We start from the raw sequence: 19,380 nt of genomic DNA, 5'->3' as shown, positions 1-19,380 counted from the left end.
CTGTTGACTTTAGCTACATATTTGCAAGACAAAATTTTAAGGTGTTTCTAAATGCAGACTATTAAGAACCAGGAAGGCTTTTGAGTATCTACTGCAATCATGAATACCAGTTCTGAGTAGGCAGAGCTTGGGAAAATCAACATTTGCAAACTGAAAAATTTTAAACCACATTTCAGAAATACACATGCCCCTAGTCTAATGCTAAATACTAATTAGCAAGTTAATTCCTACTTACAAAGTCATTTTTATAAACTCCATCTGTTCAGAGTTTTATGTTCTAATTATTTGTATAGAGATCTCTGCCCCCCTGCCCCCATTAGATTATAAATTCCTTGAAATACATTTTGGAGCTCTTGCCAAATATCAGGAAAGGTACAAGTTACTGAGACTACACAGAAGAATCAAGACCGTTCCCACCCTCATCCCACCAGATGAGTAGGTACATTGTGCCAGGCACCTTGGTTAAGGCGTTAACCAAGTCTGACAAGGATCCTCCTGGAGCAAACAAGCAGATAAAAAGTATAATCCAAGATAGTAGTGCTGTTATAGAGGTATGAACATATGACTGGGACCACACACAGGACAGAGCAGCTGCCTGCCCCGAGGGGAAATGGAGTGCTTAACTAAGGTGACATTTCATCTGTTTACTAAGTTGGACCAGGAGTTAGGCCAGACCAAGACAAACACCTTCAGCGAAGGCAGACTGAGGAAGCGCTTGCAACAATGACTGCAGTGTGGCATGAAGTAGGATGCTCGGTGAGCGACAGAGAAGGTACTGTGAGGCCAGAGAGAGAGGGCTTTTGTGTGCCACCCTTAGGAATTTAGATTTTATCAGGACCCAAAGGATTTTAAGCAGGAAAGCTGTTAACTGGTATCAGTGTGGAGAAAGGACCAGAAGGGAGATTGGTGGCAAGAATCATACTGATTTCCCAGTATTATGTATTAATTTCCAATTCCAAGTAGTTAATAGAAGAAAAATCTAGTTTGCTAAGAAAATGGAATCTTTAGTGTCACTTTCAGTGTTAACAGATTTGCTTTTAGCCTATTATTTTGACTGTCAGATACAAACTGTGTAGTCAGTTCATTTAATATAAACGAGGCTTTTGTTACTCCTATAGAATTTAAAAGTTCCAGTTAATCTCTAATCTCTGTCCCTGATTCCTTTAGGTGTTCATATTTTAAAAACCCATCAAGGGAACAAAAAGCTTAAGACAAAGAATATTTCAGTGTTTAATTCTGACTTTGAACTTTCTAATTCATGTATAAGAAATATTGTCTACATACAATATTGCTAGAAAACAGCTACTGATAATTATCATTATTCTAGGGAAAGAAACAGAAAGATTCACACCTTTCTGTTGCAGGGAAAAACATATAGGAAGTTCTCTCTCCCCATCCCCCCTAATGACCATACATTGTTCTAAGTAACTCGGTCTAACTTCCTTTGTTGTCACTGTGCTGGTGGCGATGCAGCAATTTCTTGCTGTCCTTTACGACCAGTTCTCTAAGCAGTGGCTTTCAAACTTTAACTGCTATCCCCACAATACCACACTGTGACTCCGTACACTTGCATGTATAAATAAAACCCAAACAAAAATGAAACAGTACTTCCCTTACTAAATGCAGTGTGCTTTTCCTGTTAATTTTTTAAAAGCGCATCATGACCCACTAATGTGTGATTAACCCACAGTTTAAAAGGACTCTTCATTTCCACTGGGTTAATTCCGTAATTGTGGTACACATAATATGGGCTGGTTTTATAGTTTACTTGAACCTGGTTCCTGGCTCTAGTTATATGCAAGACTGTCTCAGAAATTTGTCTTTAACTGCTCTGTTTTTTTTGTTTTTGTTTTTGTTTTTAATTTATTTATTTATTTTTAGCTGTGTTGGGTCTTTGTTTCTGTGCTAGGGCTTTCTCTAGTTGCGGAAAGTGGGGGCCACTCTTCATTGCTGTGCGCGGGCCTCTCACTATTGCGGCCTCTCTTGTTGCGGAGCACAGGCTCCAGACGCGCAGGCTCAGTAGTTGTGGCTCACGGGCCCAGTTGCTATGCGGCATGTGGGATCTTCCCAGACCAGGGCTTGAACCCGTGTCCCCTGCATTGGTAGGCAGATTCTCAACCACTGCGCCACCAGGGAAGCCCCTGCTCTGTTTTAAATATCCTAGCAGTTAAACTTTCTGTTAACGTTGCTGAAAACTTTAACGCCTGTTAGGCTTTTATGTTAAAGAAAGATGCTAAAACAGTATCATCTTTTCCTTTATGTGAAAAAAGATAATACCTTTAAAACAGAGTATGTACTTAGAAATGTAACCATCCATTTTTGTTCTGTTTTAGTCAAATACTGGAAATAATGTCAGCAGTAAGAGATGAAGATCCACTGGAACTAGCCAATACGCTATATAACAACACTATTAAAATATTTTTTCCTGACATGTAATTGGTGTCTCCCATTTTTCCATCACGTATATAAAATTTCATGGTAAAACTTAAAAGTTTCAATAAAGGAATTCTCTGGAAGTTGTCTAAAGAGGTATTATATTATATCACTGTATGCCACCCATGAAGTCAGATGAGAATTTTTTAAAGTCACTTAATGTCTTAGTTTAAAATAGTGAAAACCCCCAAGTATTTCATGTTGTAATCTCTTCAAAAGTTCAAAAGGACAATTTTATGTCAACTCTGCAAACAGATTGGCTAACAAACATAGTGATTTTTACATCAAAATTAAAACAATTAGCACATCCTGGTTTATACCAAAGGTTAGTTGATATATAAATAAGCCTATTTCTCAACTCACACACTCTCTGAATTGTGACTTTCAAACCCAGCTCAACCACAATGCTACTCTTAAATTTCAAAAAAGTGTCTCAGTCACTTCTGGCAGCCTATTTTTTCCCTTAGTTTTAAAAATACTCTACATTTAGCATTTATCCTCTGGTACAAATTATTTGATTTCTTTGATTTAACATGGTTTCCCCTGATTTGCATTTTTATTCTCTCCCACCCATTTTAAAGAAAAACTAGGGTCCAGAGTTAGATACATTATATACTTTCATGGAGGAATCTTTGGCACAGTTGACGCACCATATTATTACATCTATTAAAAAGTTATTTGTTCAAATTTGTCATAAAAATGTGAAAATTTTATTCTATGTACAATAATGTACACAAATTTAAATAGGTCACCAAAGAGACCAGAAGTAATTGAAGAGGTATATTTACAGTAGCACATCACAGTAAACGGAAAACCATTCACAGATTCAACATTGATACTGTTTTTGTGCTTGGTTACACACTGAAGTGAAGCGTATTACTCCATGTTGGATGAACTGAATTTTAAACAAATACCTCAATGATTAGTAAATGCTATTTAATCAGTATCATCATTAATCAGTTCTTCAGCTGCTGGGCCTGTGTGCTGAATCACTCCATTTCTTTCTCTCTGAGCGTCATCATCACAGTCTGAACTGTCGTCATTCAATTCCCTGTCGGATTCAGCAGCAGCTTCTCTTACAGCTTCCTCTGGATTTTCATTGGGTGCAATAAATCCATTGTTGTTAGATATATTTGAATTATCCTTGATATCATCTTCAATGTACACTTTTTGATGGCACATTGGACAAGTATCTTGAATGTACAGCCATTTCCGAAGGCAAAGTGCATGGAAATAATGATTACATGGTGTAATACGAGCAGATGTTGTAAACTCATGATAGCAGATTGCACATACATCATCTATTTCTTGTAGGCGGCTCCCTTTTATTTCAGGAAGTGAATTAATTTTTTTTACAGCAGTTCTACGATTCATGAATGTCTTCCAGCCATTTTTTGCTTGTAAGTAGATGTTAAAATAGGCATGTAAGCACATCATACAAGCCCGAATTTTACTTCCTGACTCAAACATCATAGTATAAGCCCCATTTCCAAACATTACCACTCCAAATATAAATTCAATAATATTGCCTGTTGAACGAACATAGTAGACATAATCATCAAGCTTTTCCCAGAGGACATTGTAGTAGCCATCAATCATGAATAACGTATAAACAGTGAGAGAAACAATTACTTTTAAGCAGAGTTCCACACAAAAGGCTGTAACTGCAAACAACCATGTATTTAGTGCATAGTGATGCCAAAGAACATAACTGAGTATAACAGGAAGAATAAACAGGCAAGCAGAGACAAAGAGCACAGGAAAATGTCTACGGAAAGATGACACATGAGAGGCACTGAGAGACATTAATACAGGGTCTGTCATTCCGTGGATGAAGTGCAGGACTGCTGTTAATAAAAGGCACATGTTTCTACTTAAGCGAATAAGTCTCTCTTCTGGTCTTAGCCCACTTAAACCAGTCTGAAGAGCCAAAATAAAAAATAAAACAGGTGCTACAAAGCCAAGCCGCCTGTCATCTTCTTCAGTTGATCCAATAAAGGCCAATATTCCAAGACCCAAATAATGGGCTATTGAGGAAATTACAGCACTCATGCCCAGTACAGTGAGTGTAGAATCACACCCACTAATTATAAGATTACAAATGAGGTCCCAGAAATCATCCCAAGAAATGACGAAGGAATCAGTTTCATTTGCCATCCTTAAAATGTACATTAATACTGTAGCCTGAGCTGTAATTCTTGTTAGCCAAAAGACTCTCAGTACATCTGGGAAACGAATCCTCTTCCATGTGTCCTCCATTAATAACTGTAATCCATAAATTCGATACATGTGCCTCACTAAAAGATAAACGTATCTTGTGGAATAATAAAACCACTTAAGTTTCACTGCCAAGACAAGCACTGTATTTAATATGAGAATCAAGGAAGAAGTAAAAACTAAAGTCTCTCGGATGTGTAATGGTAGCTCTGTGATTAAGCCTATTACAGGAACCAAGAGATCCAAAATAATTAACTGTGAATAGACGGAATGAATTTGGAGTAGTGTAATGTATCCAATTCCAAATGTTAGCTGTAGAACGATGAGTGCCATCCACAGCGAGGGCCCTTTTAGAGGAAGCAGCTCAATTCCAAAAGCTGATGTGTTGTAGGCACCATAGAAGTCAATGTGCAAAGCAGCATAATAATTTACCAACACTGAGGTTGCAGCTAATAGAAAGGCTGAGCTGTACATGTAAAACTTGAAAAGTGATCGCTGTGACAAGGTCAGAACAATACTGGATACAAATATACCTAAAAAAAAGAAAGAAAGGACATTCGAATGAAACATTTTTAAAGAATGTTTTTTCCACTAACAGTTATGATATTCTTCCTTTAGTAAGGAAGTATGAATATTTTCAAACTGATGAACGTTAAGCCTCAAGACAATTTAGGCTTAAAGGCCAATGAATGTTTTTTGTAAAGTCAAAGTTCAACAGGACAGATCAAACATATTATCCTTAAAAATCCTACCCCTTATTTTCTAATTTCCAAAGTAATTCAAGTAGTATTATATGTCCAGACACCAAATTACTAAATTATCTTCAAGATGAGTTTGTCATGATATACACAGTTTAAAAAGTTTTAAACTTGAAAGAACATATTCATAATTATTAAAAATATTTAAGATAATTCCATTACAAAAACATTAAGAATTAAAAATAACCCAAGTGGAAAACTTTTGTTCCTATTAAATCTGAGATTTCTTTTTCTTAAACGTGTTCTTTAGGACATCAAGTTTAAGTTTCACACTTACCCCTAATTCCTCCTTTTACTCAAACTGAACTCCTGCTGGCTCTTATTTTTCCTGCTCCTTAAATTTGAGTATTCTCCCTCAGGTCCAAATTCACTTTTTTTCTGTACATACTTTCCCCTACAGATACCAGACATTTCCTCCAAGTTTCCTTTTTCCTGTATGTTTGAATCTTTTTCTTCCAATAGTCAACGCTTTTTACTGTTCTTCAAATTACAAAAGTAACATTCAGAAAACCAAAACATGTTTTAATAAATCTTCCCCCTCCCCCCCTCTGTAAGCAACCAATGTATAGTCTGTTGTGCATCCAGCACCATCTTTCTTGGTGCTCTGACAAATTTTTAAGTGAGATTACGATAAATATTATTATCCAAGGTTTCAACTATGGGAACCACCTCCAAATATTCCCCTATTTCCACTTCTACATTACAACTGCAACACTCAAAATTTCTAAACCCTACTCAACCTACTCTCGCCTCAAACAGCTCTTCCTTGCGATTTCCAGTTTCAGTTAGAGGTACCATTGTTATTCTCCTAACAGTACCTCTAGCCCCTCATCCTCAAACTCTGACAATCGGTGACAAATTTTACCAATACCTATACCTCCCTTTTCTCAGTGACACCCACCTATTACTCTGTCTCTGAAAACTCTTTCATCCAAATCCATCTACAAGCCATCACCAAATTGCCTTTCTTCATGTCTCTGCTCAAAATACTGCAGCAGCTCTGAAATTACTATCAATTAAAATCTACACTCCTTGTCCTAACATTCAAGGACCCAATTTTCTTTAAAGTAATATTCCTCCCAACACACACACCAATGCTCCAGATTTCTTTCCCAAACATACCCCTTCTTCTCTGCCATAATTACAGCTGTATTTACATTCTTCTCTTTGCCTGGTAGAACGGCCCCATCAACTTCCCAAATCCCTGACTGTTCAAATCCTACCCATCCTACAGACCCACTTTTTCTGATACTGACTGTTCCTTCAGCATATCTACAGAACTTGGCGAAACTCCTAATACTCATACACCACCTGATACTGAAGTTTGTAGTTATCTGAGTAGGTACCTACCCTATTATAGGGTCCTTGATAGCAAGCAAGGATCCTACCTTTTACATCTATAGATCCTGAAATATTTTGTAGAAAATAAAATAATTGGGGAAATAAACGTTTCTGTTGAATTCTGTGTTCTATTTTTAAAGGCAACCATAAAATACAGCCCACTTGGAAATTGAAACCTATGAAAAGGTAAGACAAAGCTGAGAAATCAGACCTTGGAGTACAGAAAAAGTGACAAACTCCAAATTAAACATCCATCTATCCACCTGATTTCAGCATGCAACCAAGACCAACACTGCATAATACAATAGAGCCATTTCACAATCTACTGCAGTTAGAAGCAAGGGCCAAGTTCCTCCAAATGATGACTTCGCCCACAAACTTAAAATTTTATCCTGTGCCTATTTGTCAGGTCATTTGTGAAAAGGACAACAAAAGAAAACAATCACCTGGAAGATACATCAACCTCTGCGCAAGAACCACCCAATTCGCTGAACAAGTGGGCCACTAATAATCCTCCCAAAGAGCCCTTTCAACAGAAAATGGGCTTTTTTTTGGAGCAGGTTTAGAAACCCTTCCTGTGGAAGGTAACAGGAAATGGAATTTACTCAGCCACCATATGCCATATGTAATCTTACTTTCTCTACACAGAAAAACAAAAGTATTTTTTCCTGAAACAAAACTTAATCTCCTAAAATGCATCAAAACAAAACCAAGATAACTTCAGTTCTATTATATGTTACTTTTTAAAAGGGAGAAAGTCAAGCAGGGACTGTAAATTATTTTTAACTTGCTATTCACAAAGTGGTACATTAATCTTTACCTGTGAATATTCATGAACTTTGCTGTAACTTATAACCAGATCTTTTTATTCTAATAGCTTTTTTTCCCCCTGAAGCTTATTTTTACACAGACTAAGGAATTATTTGGGTTTTAGAAATACTTCTGGACAAAAGAGAGTGTGATAGACAAATAATGTAGTGAGACTACAACCTCAAAGTTTGGATGTCTCCTAGCAAGTAACAATCTGATACTACTTTTTTTTTTTTTTTTAAAGTAAACACCCCTAAAGTTGATTTGTCTCCATTTAATCTTTTTTTAAAAATTAATTTATTTATTTGTTTTTATTTTTTGCTGCGTTGGGTCTTCGTTGCCGCGCGCGGGCTTTCTCTAGTTGCGGTGAGCGGGGGCTACTCTTCGTTGCGGTGCGCAGGCTTCTCATTGCAGTGGCTTCTCTTGTTGCGGAGCACGGGCTCTAGATGTGCAGGCTTTAGTAGTTGTGGCATGCGGGCTCAGTAGCTGTGGCTCACGGGCTCTAGAGCGCAGGGCTCAGTAGTTGTGGCGCACGGGCTTAGTTGCTCCCTGGCATGTGGGATCTTCCCGGACCAGGGCTCGAACCCGTGTTCCCTGCATTGGCAGGCAGATTCTTAACCACTGCGCCACCAGGGAAGCCCCTGATACTACTCTTTCTTGATTAAAATTATTCCCCAAGATTTAATAATGACCAAACATTTCAAAAACAGTATAAAATTATTTTAATTCCTACCCAAAGTTTATATGTACACGAGGTTCTTAAATTTTTCCTTTATACTCGTGTTCCTGTGTATGGAATGTAGAATCTGCTCTCATTTCACAGGAAAAAAAGTCAACTTTTCAAGTCTCTCAAGTAATATTCCCTCTCATGGCCTTCGGGAAGTGTTGTCAATAATATCAAAGTTTCGTTGCATTTTCACAACTTCAGACATGCAACTCTTGATATTTAACCTGTAGGCCTAAGAAAATTAAGCCCCAGGACAGTTTCCTCATTAGGATTTAAGAGTGACCTGCAATAAGTAATCAAGGCTATATATAAATGCTACTTTATAAAGAAAAATCACCTTGGGACAGTGGCACATAGAATTAACTGGAATCACAACTCAGGGATCCAATTCTCCAGTGATTAGAGAGCTTCACTAAAGTGCTCAAGGTAGGAAAAGCGTCAGGTATCAAAATCAGTTCAGAGCTTTGAAGATGTACATGAACTCAATTCATGAAAGAGTTCAGGGCCTTTTCAATTTGGATTACCAAAAATGAGCAAACAAAACAAGCTGAAAACAAAAAACAAACCACCATGCATGTTACACAGCAAAGTGTTTAATTCTTTTATGTGTAAAGTCCATTCATACCCTTAACCTTTCTGGAAGTTGGGGACTAAAAATTAGAAGGAAATAAGACATAACTCCCCAGGTACCTTAAATACCTTTAATATAAAATCTAAAGCAAGCTGTGGAAAAACATTTCAATGCCTGACAGAATAAAGACAGAACAGTACAAAAATAAATGTTTTAACTACATTACTCCCAAGGGAACCCTATGCAATGAAATATAGAACAAAGTAAATAAAACATCTTGGGATGTCAGTCTGTAGGTGTACTTGACAAACTATAGCATAAAGAAATTTTTTCTATCAAACTCTTTAGGTTAAAATAAGGGTTCTAAGTTTTTTATTAGTAAGATAAATTTTGCTTTTTGCTTTTTAAGTTAAATTTTTAACAACTACGTGTTTATTAAAAAGAAATATATGAACATGATTTTTTTTAAAAGTTCAACTCTATAGGTATTAAAAGTTAACCGAGTTTTGCATAAATAAACACACATTCATGGATAAATACTTGTTTTTGCTTTTTACCCAAAGGAGATCTCATTATAATAGTGGAGTTTTTTAACCTTTTCTAAAGATTACATTTCTGATTCCTCATCAAAGAGGGCACCTTTCGATTTACTGACCATTCATGTTTCTTCCTCTGTGAATTGCCAGTTTATCTTTTGCTCATTTATTTACGGAGTTGTTTTTCCTTATTGAATTGTAGTCATTTAAAAAATATTCTGACTACAGATTCTTTGTAGTTATTTGTAATGCAAATATCTTCTCCAGATGTGTGGCCGCTCTTTTCACTTTCTGATGCCGGCTTTTGATTAACAGAGGTTTTTAATTTTAATATCATTGAACTTATCAATCATTATTTAATACATTTGCTTTCACATATTTCTAAAGAACTTTTCCCTTACTCTAACGCTAAAAAAAAAAAATCTATATTTTCTTCTAAAACTTTTAAAGTTCTGCTTTTCACATTTAGATAATAATCCACTTAGAACTATTTATATATATTTTTTTTATAAATGTATTTATTTATTTATTTTGGCTGTGTTGGGTCTTTGTTGCTGCGCGCGGGCTTTCTCTAGTTGCGGTGAGCAGGGGCTACTCTTCATTGCGGTCCACGGGCTTCTCATTGCGGTGGCTTCTCTTGTTGCGAAGCACGGGCTCTAGGTGCGGGGGCTTCAGTAGGTGTGTCACAGGCTCTAGAGCGCAGGCTCAGTAGCTGTGGCGCACGGGCTTAGTTGCTCCGTGGCATGTGGGATCTTCCCGGACCAGGGCTCAAACCCGTGTCCCCTGCACTGGCAGGCGGATTCTTAACCACTGCGCCACCAGGGAAGTCCGAACTATTTATATACTGATGTGAGGTAGGGATCCAGCATAATTTTTTCCACATGAATAACTAAATAACCACTAATTGAATAGTCTGTATTTACCTCAATGTATTGTATACTTCCAATTCTACCTCTGAAACACATCAAGTCTCTCTACATACATGGGTGGTCTGTTTCTGGGCTTTCTATTCTGTGCTATTTACTGGTCTATTTGTCCACCTCAGTAGTTCTCAACCAGGATCAGTTTGCACACCCTCCCTTCCCCTCCAGTCGTCTGGCCACAATCCCCACGCCCCCACCAAAGAATTATCCCATCCAAAATGTCAACGGTATCTCTGCTGAGAACCCCTAGGCTATCCCAATGCAGTCATAATTACTACTGCTTCACTTTGTTTTTACACTTCACAGGTTTTCTGAGTTCTTTCTACAGCACCAAAAATAACTATCTCATTTTTTTCAACAATTTCATTGCATGGCTGAAACTGATAATATTGTACAATGAACAGATTCTCTTTCAATAGACATTTAGATTAACAATTTGTTTTTGTTTCGTTATTACCAACAGTGCTTCAATGAATATCCTTGCCAACAGTTTTTGCACAACTATATCTTCAGGCCAAGTTCTTAGAACTGGAATTGTGAGTCAAAAGGTATACGATGAATTTTAGTTGATAGCACCAAATGGCTTTACATAGAAATAACACCTTACAAAAATTGTTTAACTTCATCTATTTCCCCATACCTATGCCAAACTAGTTTTTATTCAAACTTTGAATTCTTCACCAATCTCATAAGTGAAATTTTGTTTTAACTGCATTTGTTAAATTATAAATGAGGCTGAGTAATTTTTGTTTTGCTTACTGACCATGTGCATTTCATTTACTGTGAAATGCTTATCCGGGGCCCATTTTTCTCTGGGAGTATAAGTTTTTCTTATTGACAGAGTAAAACTTTTATTAGTACTTCAACTAAATATGATGCAAATATTTTCCCCTTAATGTGTCATTTTTAAGAATCTTTGTAAAAAAAGAATTTTTTCATAAAGAAGTTTTTCATTTTTATGTACTCAAATTTATCAAATTTTCCCTTGTAACTTCTGGATTTTCTTTTATGTTTAGAAAGGACTTTCCTCTTCAATGAATTGTCATTATATGAGTAATACTATTAAAACAAACTCCTATGCTTGCATTTTCTGACTTGGATTTAGACTTGTTAATTCAGCATTACGCTGCACTGGGCTGCATTTCATTTAGCATTGAACACCTCCTAAGAATAGCTTAATAGTCTTAAAAATTATATATATTGTGATATGATCTTATTTGGATCTCCAAATGAGATGCTTTATATTCTGACTTGCTGAAATTCTCTTATTAGTTTGATACCAAATAAAAGTATAGTAGTAATACTTTTTTGTAGGGGTAGGAGAGTAAATTCTTCAGACACTAAATAAAACTGGATGCAGAATAGATTTCCATGTTTACAATTCCATTTTAAGGAAAAAGGTGAGAGTGACAAATTTTGAGATTTATATACAGCAGCACAGAGAGGTCTACAATTATTAAAAAACTAACCAGGTAGAACAATTGATTTCAACCATCCTTTGGTATCTTTTACACACAAACCTGTCACTTTCAATAACAAATAAGATGCTTCATCGAATGGTCCTCAAATAGTTAAGACATTTGTTTTTATTCAGGATGAAATGTTTTACCACCAAAACCAGTTTTTAATAATTTTATCATTCTTACAAATGTCATAAATTAGCATAATTACACTGCCATAATGTGAGGAGCAGTCAAATGATAGATTTGGAAAATATTTTGTATCTCTCATAAAGTCTGACCCAGAGAATACTCTGGGATCAAAATTTTCAAATAAACAGCACCAATATTTTGCTGATGACTTCCAAAAACTGAAATATCTGTAACACAGTATGGTCTTAATTGAAGTATTAAAAAAATTTTTTAAAGCTACCATGTTTACCAGTAGCTAACAATTAAATGGCCCTTACTAGGTTCCAGGTACTGTTACAAGAACTTATGTCCTTAACACGCTATAAGAGAGATACACCATTATGATCCATCTTTAAAAAGGTACCGATAAGAAAAGGGAGGCACAGAGCAGGTGTAACTTGCCTGAGGTCACATTCTTCTTTAACCTCTCAAATGCAAACTTCCATGATTTACTACAAAAATAAGAAGCATGGATATAGTACAAGGAAAACACCAGATTACTTTATTCAGTGTTCTTAAACTACAAAAGATTTAATTAAAGAAAATACTCCCTTAAAGCTCCCTAGCCTGAAGCTCAACTCTGAGCACACTGCATTAAAGCACCTGGTCCCCAAGGGGCTCTCAGAGGCTCTGTAGTCACATGCCAGAAGAACACTCAAGACAGTGGCTACACTACTGGCAGAATGACTACGTGAATCCTCTCAAACCCAGTTTTGTTTTGGTTTCTTTTTTCCAGCTCCTCCACCATGGCCTCCTCCCTCCTCTCAAAGCAGAAGTGGGGAAAGCCCCTCCTACCACCCTCAAGTCCATGTTACAATACATTTGGTTATTTAGTGCCCAAAACAACACTTGATAATCCCAAATTTCATAAAGTTCCCTAGAGCCTCTGCTCTCTCTCTAGCAAACTCTCTCTTCTCCTGTGGGGTTCAGGAATAGAAATGATCAGTGTTCTCCATTTCTCAGTCTCCCCAACCCAGGAATCAGCACAGGTCTTGACTGCACGCATGTCATCAATTAATGTGGAGAGGCACGGCGGGGAGGGGTTGGGAGTCTCAGGATCAGCTGGGACCACCTTTCTATAATGAGACAAGCAACTGCCTGTTAATTTATGATCATGATGAGTGACTTCTGACTGGCAGGAATAAAATGCTTTCCCAACAGGTCCCCATTCTTATTAATTTCATTGTAACATTATTTAACTAACCTCACTTGTATTCCCTGACTATCAGAATTAAACAAAATATGTTAAGTACAAAACATTAAAGCTAGCTAATGTTCTTTTTTTATCGTGGTATAATCAATAGATAACATTATATTAGTTTCAGGTGTACAACATAATGATTCGCTATTCCTATACATTGGAAATCACACAGCTCCATTTTTGCCACAAGTATGAGGGCATTACATTTTGCAGTGGTAAGCAGGATGGCTGGGATTAAGTAGCTGGTGGGTTACTGAAAAGTCTTGTGCTAAAGAACATCACGTTCACATCTGTTATTTTTAAGATCTAGCATATGATCATTATTATAGCATTCTGTATCTGGATTGCAGCTGTACTGAGGAGGAAGATGAACCATGCCTAATGTCAGAAGATTGTTAAGCCTAGGTGCTGGCAACCAATTACTTGCTGTGTATCAAAAGCAAAACACTTAAGCTCTATCTCTCAGTTTCCTCATTTGTAAAATGAGAATACCACCACCCACCCTCCTTTGAGGGATTTTTGAACGTTAGGTTAGATAATACCAGTGAAAAGGCACTGCGAAAGTAAAGTACCAAACAAATGTAAAGTGTTGTTATAAACAAAACTTAACATTACCACTTTTTTAAAAAGTAGAAATAAAGCAGCAACAGACGGCTCCTAATTCAGAACGGCTTGGTAAGGATCTCACCATCAGCTCGTCCTCAGCAACACCTCAAAAGCACAGCCTCACTAAAAACTAACACAAGAATTACCTCATCAACAAAATTTGCCACGTTTCAATTACTCAAAAACTTCTCTTAAGCGTAAATGCTTCTCACTCTAGTAATGCAAGTGAAAATGGGGAGTGAAGTATAAGATGCTTTTAACACTCCATTCATATGCAACGAAGACACTGATTTTCAAGTCTTATCACTTCCTAGCCACGTTTTTATAACCGTTCTCAATACCTTCTTCTCTATTCACGGAAAATTGTAGGACTCGTTATAAGTATCGCCTTCTTCATGAGGATTTTTTTAACAGTTTCAAGGTCTGACATTCTCTTTCGTTTGGATGTCATTTAAATGACAACATACGAGTACTCTCCATTTTGGAAAGGGGGAAACTGAGGCCCAGGCCTCGGCACGACGAGCCCAAGGTCACACACGGCGACATCAAAAACGTAAGCAGAGTTGTTTTTCCAAGGCTGTCGCATAGAACGCGGTAAGCCAGTACTCATTCCCCTAGAGAAACAGCAGGCACAGAGCCGCATGCTCACACCTCGCTGCTTTCTCCCCGCCCTCGCTCAGAGGCAAAAATGAACAGGAGGCTGACTCGCAGGGAGGATCGCTCCGCTGTCAACTCTGAGACAAGTGTCATCTCCTCCTCCCGCCGGGCCCGCAAAGACGCCCCCGGGGGGGAAACGAAACTAGCGCGCACACACACACACACCACCGCCTGCGCGCGGCTGCTCTCTCCCTCTTGCACGTCTCAGCCCGCGAAACTAGTACACACACACACACACACACACACACATACACACACACCCCACACGGCCTGCGCTCGGCTGCCCTCTCCTTCCTGCACGTCTCGGCCCGCGGAGCCGTCCCCGGACGCAGGCTACCCCGTCCCCCTCACCAAGGAGCCGGAGGAAGATCTGGAGCCCGATGCAGAACCGGCTTTGGCTGGAATCGTAGTAGGAGTTGAAGATGGCGTCGATGATGTAGAGGCAGGGCACCCGGAGCGCCACTTCGAGCGCCACCCAGACCTGCTGATGGGCCATCCGCACCTGCTGCTGCGGGGGCCCCACCGCCGCCATGAGCCGCTGCCACACGGGGGCTGGGCGGGCCGGGCAGGGCCGCGTGGGGCAGGCTGCGGGACGGCGGCCGGGGGCGGAGGCGAAGGCGGGCGACTCCGCCCCCGCCCTCCCTCCTCGTGTCTCTCTCGCGGCCCGCCCCGCCGCCCGCTCGCGTCTCTCGAGCTGGAGCAGGCGGCGGAGGCGGCGGCGGCGGCTCCCGGGAGGCCTGTGGGTGTCGGTGTTTCCGGCCGGCTATGGTCTGGCTCCTCCTCTCTCCACCGCCTCCCCCGCCCGCGGAGCCACCATCTTGACCTCGCCCGCCCGCCTCTGCAGTTGCTGCTGTTGCCAGGCCCGGAGGCTGCGCCCGCGGTCACGCGAGACCGCGGAAGCCGCGCGCCGACGCGCGCGTCATAATACGGCGCTAGGGGCGCTCCCCTCGCGGTCACCACGCTCGGCGTAGCAGACGTCCCTATCGTTGCCATGGTTTCCGCCCATCTCCGGGGTCGGCGCCGCCTTTGCTTTTGGCGCCACCCAGTGGCGCAGGCGCTGTTTGGGCAGCCGCGCCCTCCAGCCTCAGGGTGGGCGCCTCACCCGCAAAGGCGTTGGCGCCGTGAGGCAGTCACTGCTTCCTCGGGAGGGAATTATTAGCTGCTTTATTAGAGCCCATTAAACGCCCCATAAACATGATTCAGAACTGTTTGGCAAGAGGAGAGCCAAACGGCGCCGCCTGCCAGAGCTACTCCACCCCACCGGGAAGCCGGGTCTGAGCGGCTGACCTTGCGGGGAAGATGCTACAAGGCCGCCTGTCGGAGGCGTCGCTGCGTGCGGTGTATGGAGCGGCCGCCCTTCGTGGTACTGGGTTGGGAGTGGTAGGCGCTACCGAGAAAAACATCCTTCTCATCTCTTTGCACATCATCCTTTCTATCTCCTACCAGATTAGGCAGAACTGCGGACCGTGGTCGGCCACATTATACTAATGTCAAGGGCAAGAACCCTTTTTTTGGTTTTTTATTTATTTTTGGCTGCGTTGGGTCTTTGTTGCTGCACGGGGGCTTTCTCTAGTTGCAGCGAGCCGGGGCTACTCTTCATTGTGATGCGCAGGCTTCTCATTGCAGTGACTTCTCTTGTTGCGGAGCACGGGCTCTAGGTGTGCGGGCTTCAGTAGTTCTGGCATGCAGGCTCAGTAGTTATAGCTTGCGGACTCTAGAGTGCAGGCTCAGTAGTTGTGGCGCACGGGCTTAGTTGCTCCGCGGCATGTGGGATCTTCCCGGACCAGGGCTCCAACCAGTGTCCCCTGCACTGGCAGGGGAATTCTTAACCACTGGGCAACCAGGGAAGTACCAAGAACTCATTACTAATGTGACTTAAGGGCAAGAACTCTGATCTCTGTCTTTGTTTCTAATCTTTGAGGTAAGAACACCCAGGCAGTGCCTTCTTTCCTTCTCAGGGCAGAAGAGGTCATACTTTTTTGTTTTTGTAGAGGATCAGAACATGCCACCCCAAAATATGTTACTTTGACATGATTATTTTGAGCTGAAGACAGTTGAGAAACAGCAGGAACAAACAAAAAGCTCTCCACCTCAACACTTCCCTCCTTCCCATTTGCCTAAAAATAGGACATAAATTTCTATTGGTAAAGGTGTCTCCCTCTCCCTTACCAAGAAGAGGACAACTCTTAGACTCAATCACTGGCAAAGCTTATTAAGCTAATCCTTATTATCCATTAGTTTCCCCCCATACATTCACCTTCCCACAGTCTGCCACCCCTAAAAGCCTAAACCCCCTTTCCTTTATCACTTCTCTACAATGCATTGTTCTTTGTTAAGATGCTATATAAGCCCCAAATTGTAGCCACCTCTTTGAGTTATTCAACACTTAGTTTCTCCCAGACGTATGCGCATGGCATGAGTTAATAAACTCTTGTGTTTCTCTTGTTAATCTTTATTTTATTGGTTTAATTTCCAGGGCCCCAGCCACAGAACCTAGGAAGGAAAAGATTTTTGTCCCTCCCCTACACTTTCTTGCCTATCCATGTTTTAACAGTTTCTAATCTTAATTTGATGCACAAATTTTATTAGTATAAGAATTTCTCATTAAAACTAAATTCCACCTTGGGCCCAGAACTTTCAGGAGTGGTGGCAGAGTTATCTTACATATGACTTCAAGCATGTCTCTTTAAACTCACTAGGTCTCACTCTCCCCATCTATAAAATGAAGGTTTGAATAAGATCCTGTCAAGTACTTTAAAATACTACCTTAAATCTAAATTTACATTAATGAGGTAGTTTTTAGAATGCTTTTAGGGATTTTTAAGATAAAAGATAAGCTTTCAAAGAAATAGCTGCAGTTCACTGAATCTAATCTCTTTGGCTTCTACATTGATTTCAATGTTGCACAACTCAGGTATATGTTAAATTGAGTCTACCCAGAACAGTATGTGGGGTGGCTGTGTGTGTGTGTGTATTCATAAATTACCTATGTTCAAAAATAACAATCTGTTCATTTGGCTTTAATGGTTCAGAAGGCTTTTAGTAGCTCTAAAAAGCCTTTAGATGTAGAATGTGTAAAAACTAGTTTCAATTTTCGGTTGATATTTACATCAGCCAAGTCTTTGTTACACGCAACAGGAACTGATTCTGGGCTATCTTAAGCAAAAAGGGAATTTATTAAAGAATTATTTTAATTATTCTTCAGGATTTCAAGTTCCAAGAGTGACTATGCAATTGGTCAAGCTTATTGGACCATGTAGCTGTACCCAAGCTGTACCAGAGGGCAGGTACAAGCAGCTTCCTTACTGGGAGAAAGCAGCAGGAAACAAGCACTTAGAATTACCCACCCCAGCCCTCCCTGCCAATGTATTATGTATTTCCTTCAAATGGAAGGTGGGGATGCCGGAAGAAGGGTAGGTATTGATAGCCCCAAAAAGGATAAATACATACCATAACTTTATCTCAGACCTTGGGAACTACTTGGAAAATAATCTCTGATCCTAAATTACTTTATAGTTTTTCTCATTCATTAAAGTAAATTTCAGATATGCTCATGGAAATTCAGCTATTTGAATTTTCTGGTTTTGTAAATGCCAAATGAATAGGAAGATTCTGTTGTTGTTTAGTTAACAAAGGAAACATGAGAGAATATAGTGGCATTTGGAGTCAACGTTGAGTACATACTGACTGACTTTGGTTCATTCATTCATTCATTCAACATTTACTGAGCACTTTCTATATGCCTGGCAGTATGCTTACCCACTTCTGCTTCTCACTAGTTCTCTGTCTCTAGACAATGTACTTAAGCTCTAATCTTCAGTATCCTCATCTGGGAAAAAGAGAAAAAAAGGTTAATAATGTCAGATAAGATACAAAACATGTAACATGTATTATCCAATTTAATCCTCCACAACCCTGTCCAAGGACACAGGCAATTAAGAGCGGCAGGTTTCTAACTCACTTTTCAGATTCCATAGCCTAAGATCTGATCCTCTGCAAGTAATTGCTCATGCTTGTTACACAAATTAAAACAATATGTTTTAAGTACTTAGTATGGTATATGGTAAACAGATTTTAGGAGAAATACTCATTGGAACCCCTATGATACTAACACAATACTGTGTTAGTACTGTGAAGATACTGTTTATTAGTTTGGGTTGTTATATGTGATAACCATTCAGTAGTACTGAATTTATATTAGGATGTAAATATACGATAGGCTCAAATATGTTAGTCATCTAAGGTGATGGTTAAGAATAATCTGAGGGATTAGATACTGCTGAGAGGAAGAGTACAAGTAATACTAAGTTAAAAACATCTGTCAAGGCAGGGAGCCTAGAGGAGATGGATATAGTATCCCTCTGACAGACGGGAAATATAGGATCCTTCACCCTGGACGGGATCCTGTCATCCAGGCTTCTGATAATCACTTCTCATTTCATAGCTACACCCAAATGAGTAGAACAAAAGCTTCAAGGTGAAAGATGCAATATTGCAAAGATGTCAATTTTACTTTATAGGTTCAATGTAATTCCTCCCCCCCAAAAAATCTCAGCAGGGTTTTTTTTCAAAAAATTGACAAGCTGATTTTAAAATCCGTAAGAAAATGCAAAAGGTCAAGAATAACTAATGCAATCTTAAAGAACAAAGTTGAATGATTTACAGTATCATATCAGGACCTATTCTAAGGCTCTAATTTAGACAAGATGGTATTGGTGGTACATGGATAGAAAAACTGACCCATGGAACAGAAGAGAAAGTCTAGAAATAGCCCCACACATATACAATCACCTGATTTATCATAAAAGTGACACTACAGTGCAGTGGAAAAAGGATGATTTTTTAAAAACAGCACTATAATGGGACTCTATGGATACTACCTAAGGACAGCATATAACTTAATGGTGAAACACAGTAGAGGCATTCTCCCTAAAATTAGGAACAATTTAACATTGTATTAGAGGTGAGG

The 19,380-nt window shown here is 39.5% G+C and overlaps 2 protein-coding genes across 3 annotated transcripts in view; one reads left to right on the top strand and one right to left on the bottom strand.

Annotated features, from left to right (window-relative positions):
• Positions 1-2,507, top strand: part of TATDN1 (TatD DNase domain containing 1) — a 38,738-nt gene extending 36,231 nt beyond the window's left edge. For both annotated transcript variants that reach the window (XM_061171676.1, XM_061171677.1), the window contains one exon: positions 2,334-2,507. In XM_061171676.1, coding sequence (XP_061027659.1) covers positions 2,334-2,436 — 103 coding nt within the window. In that variant the 3' untranslated portion in view covers positions 2,437-2,507. The remainder of the gene's footprint in view (positions 1-2,333) is intronic.
• Positions 2,508-3,215: 708 nt separating this feature from the next.
• Positions 3,216-15,259, bottom strand: RNF139 (ring finger protein 139). The gene is made up of 2 exons (XM_061171813.1): positions 14,763-15,259; positions 3,216-5,183 (listed from the first exon to the last, which is right to left on the bottom strand). The coding sequence occupies exons 1-2, from the start codon at positions 14,941-14,943 to the stop codon at positions 3,370-3,372; spliced, it is 1,995 nt and encodes a 664-aa protein (XP_061027796.1). The 5' UTR covers positions 14,944-15,259; the 3' UTR covers positions 3,216-3,369.
• Between the last annotated feature and the right edge of the window lie 4,121 nt (positions 15,260-19,380).

The sequence above is a fragment of the Eubalaena glacialis genome, chromosome 17, assembly GCF_028564815.1.
Source record: "Eubalaena glacialis isolate mEubGla1 chromosome 17, mEubGla1.1.hap2.+ XY, whole genome shotgun sequence".
NCBI classification, from domain to species: Eukaryota; Metazoa; Chordata; class Mammalia; order Artiodactyla; family Balaenidae; genus Eubalaena; species Eubalaena glacialis.
Note: the sequence above shows the minus strand (reverse complement) of the source record. Positions and strands in the feature narration are given on the sequence as shown.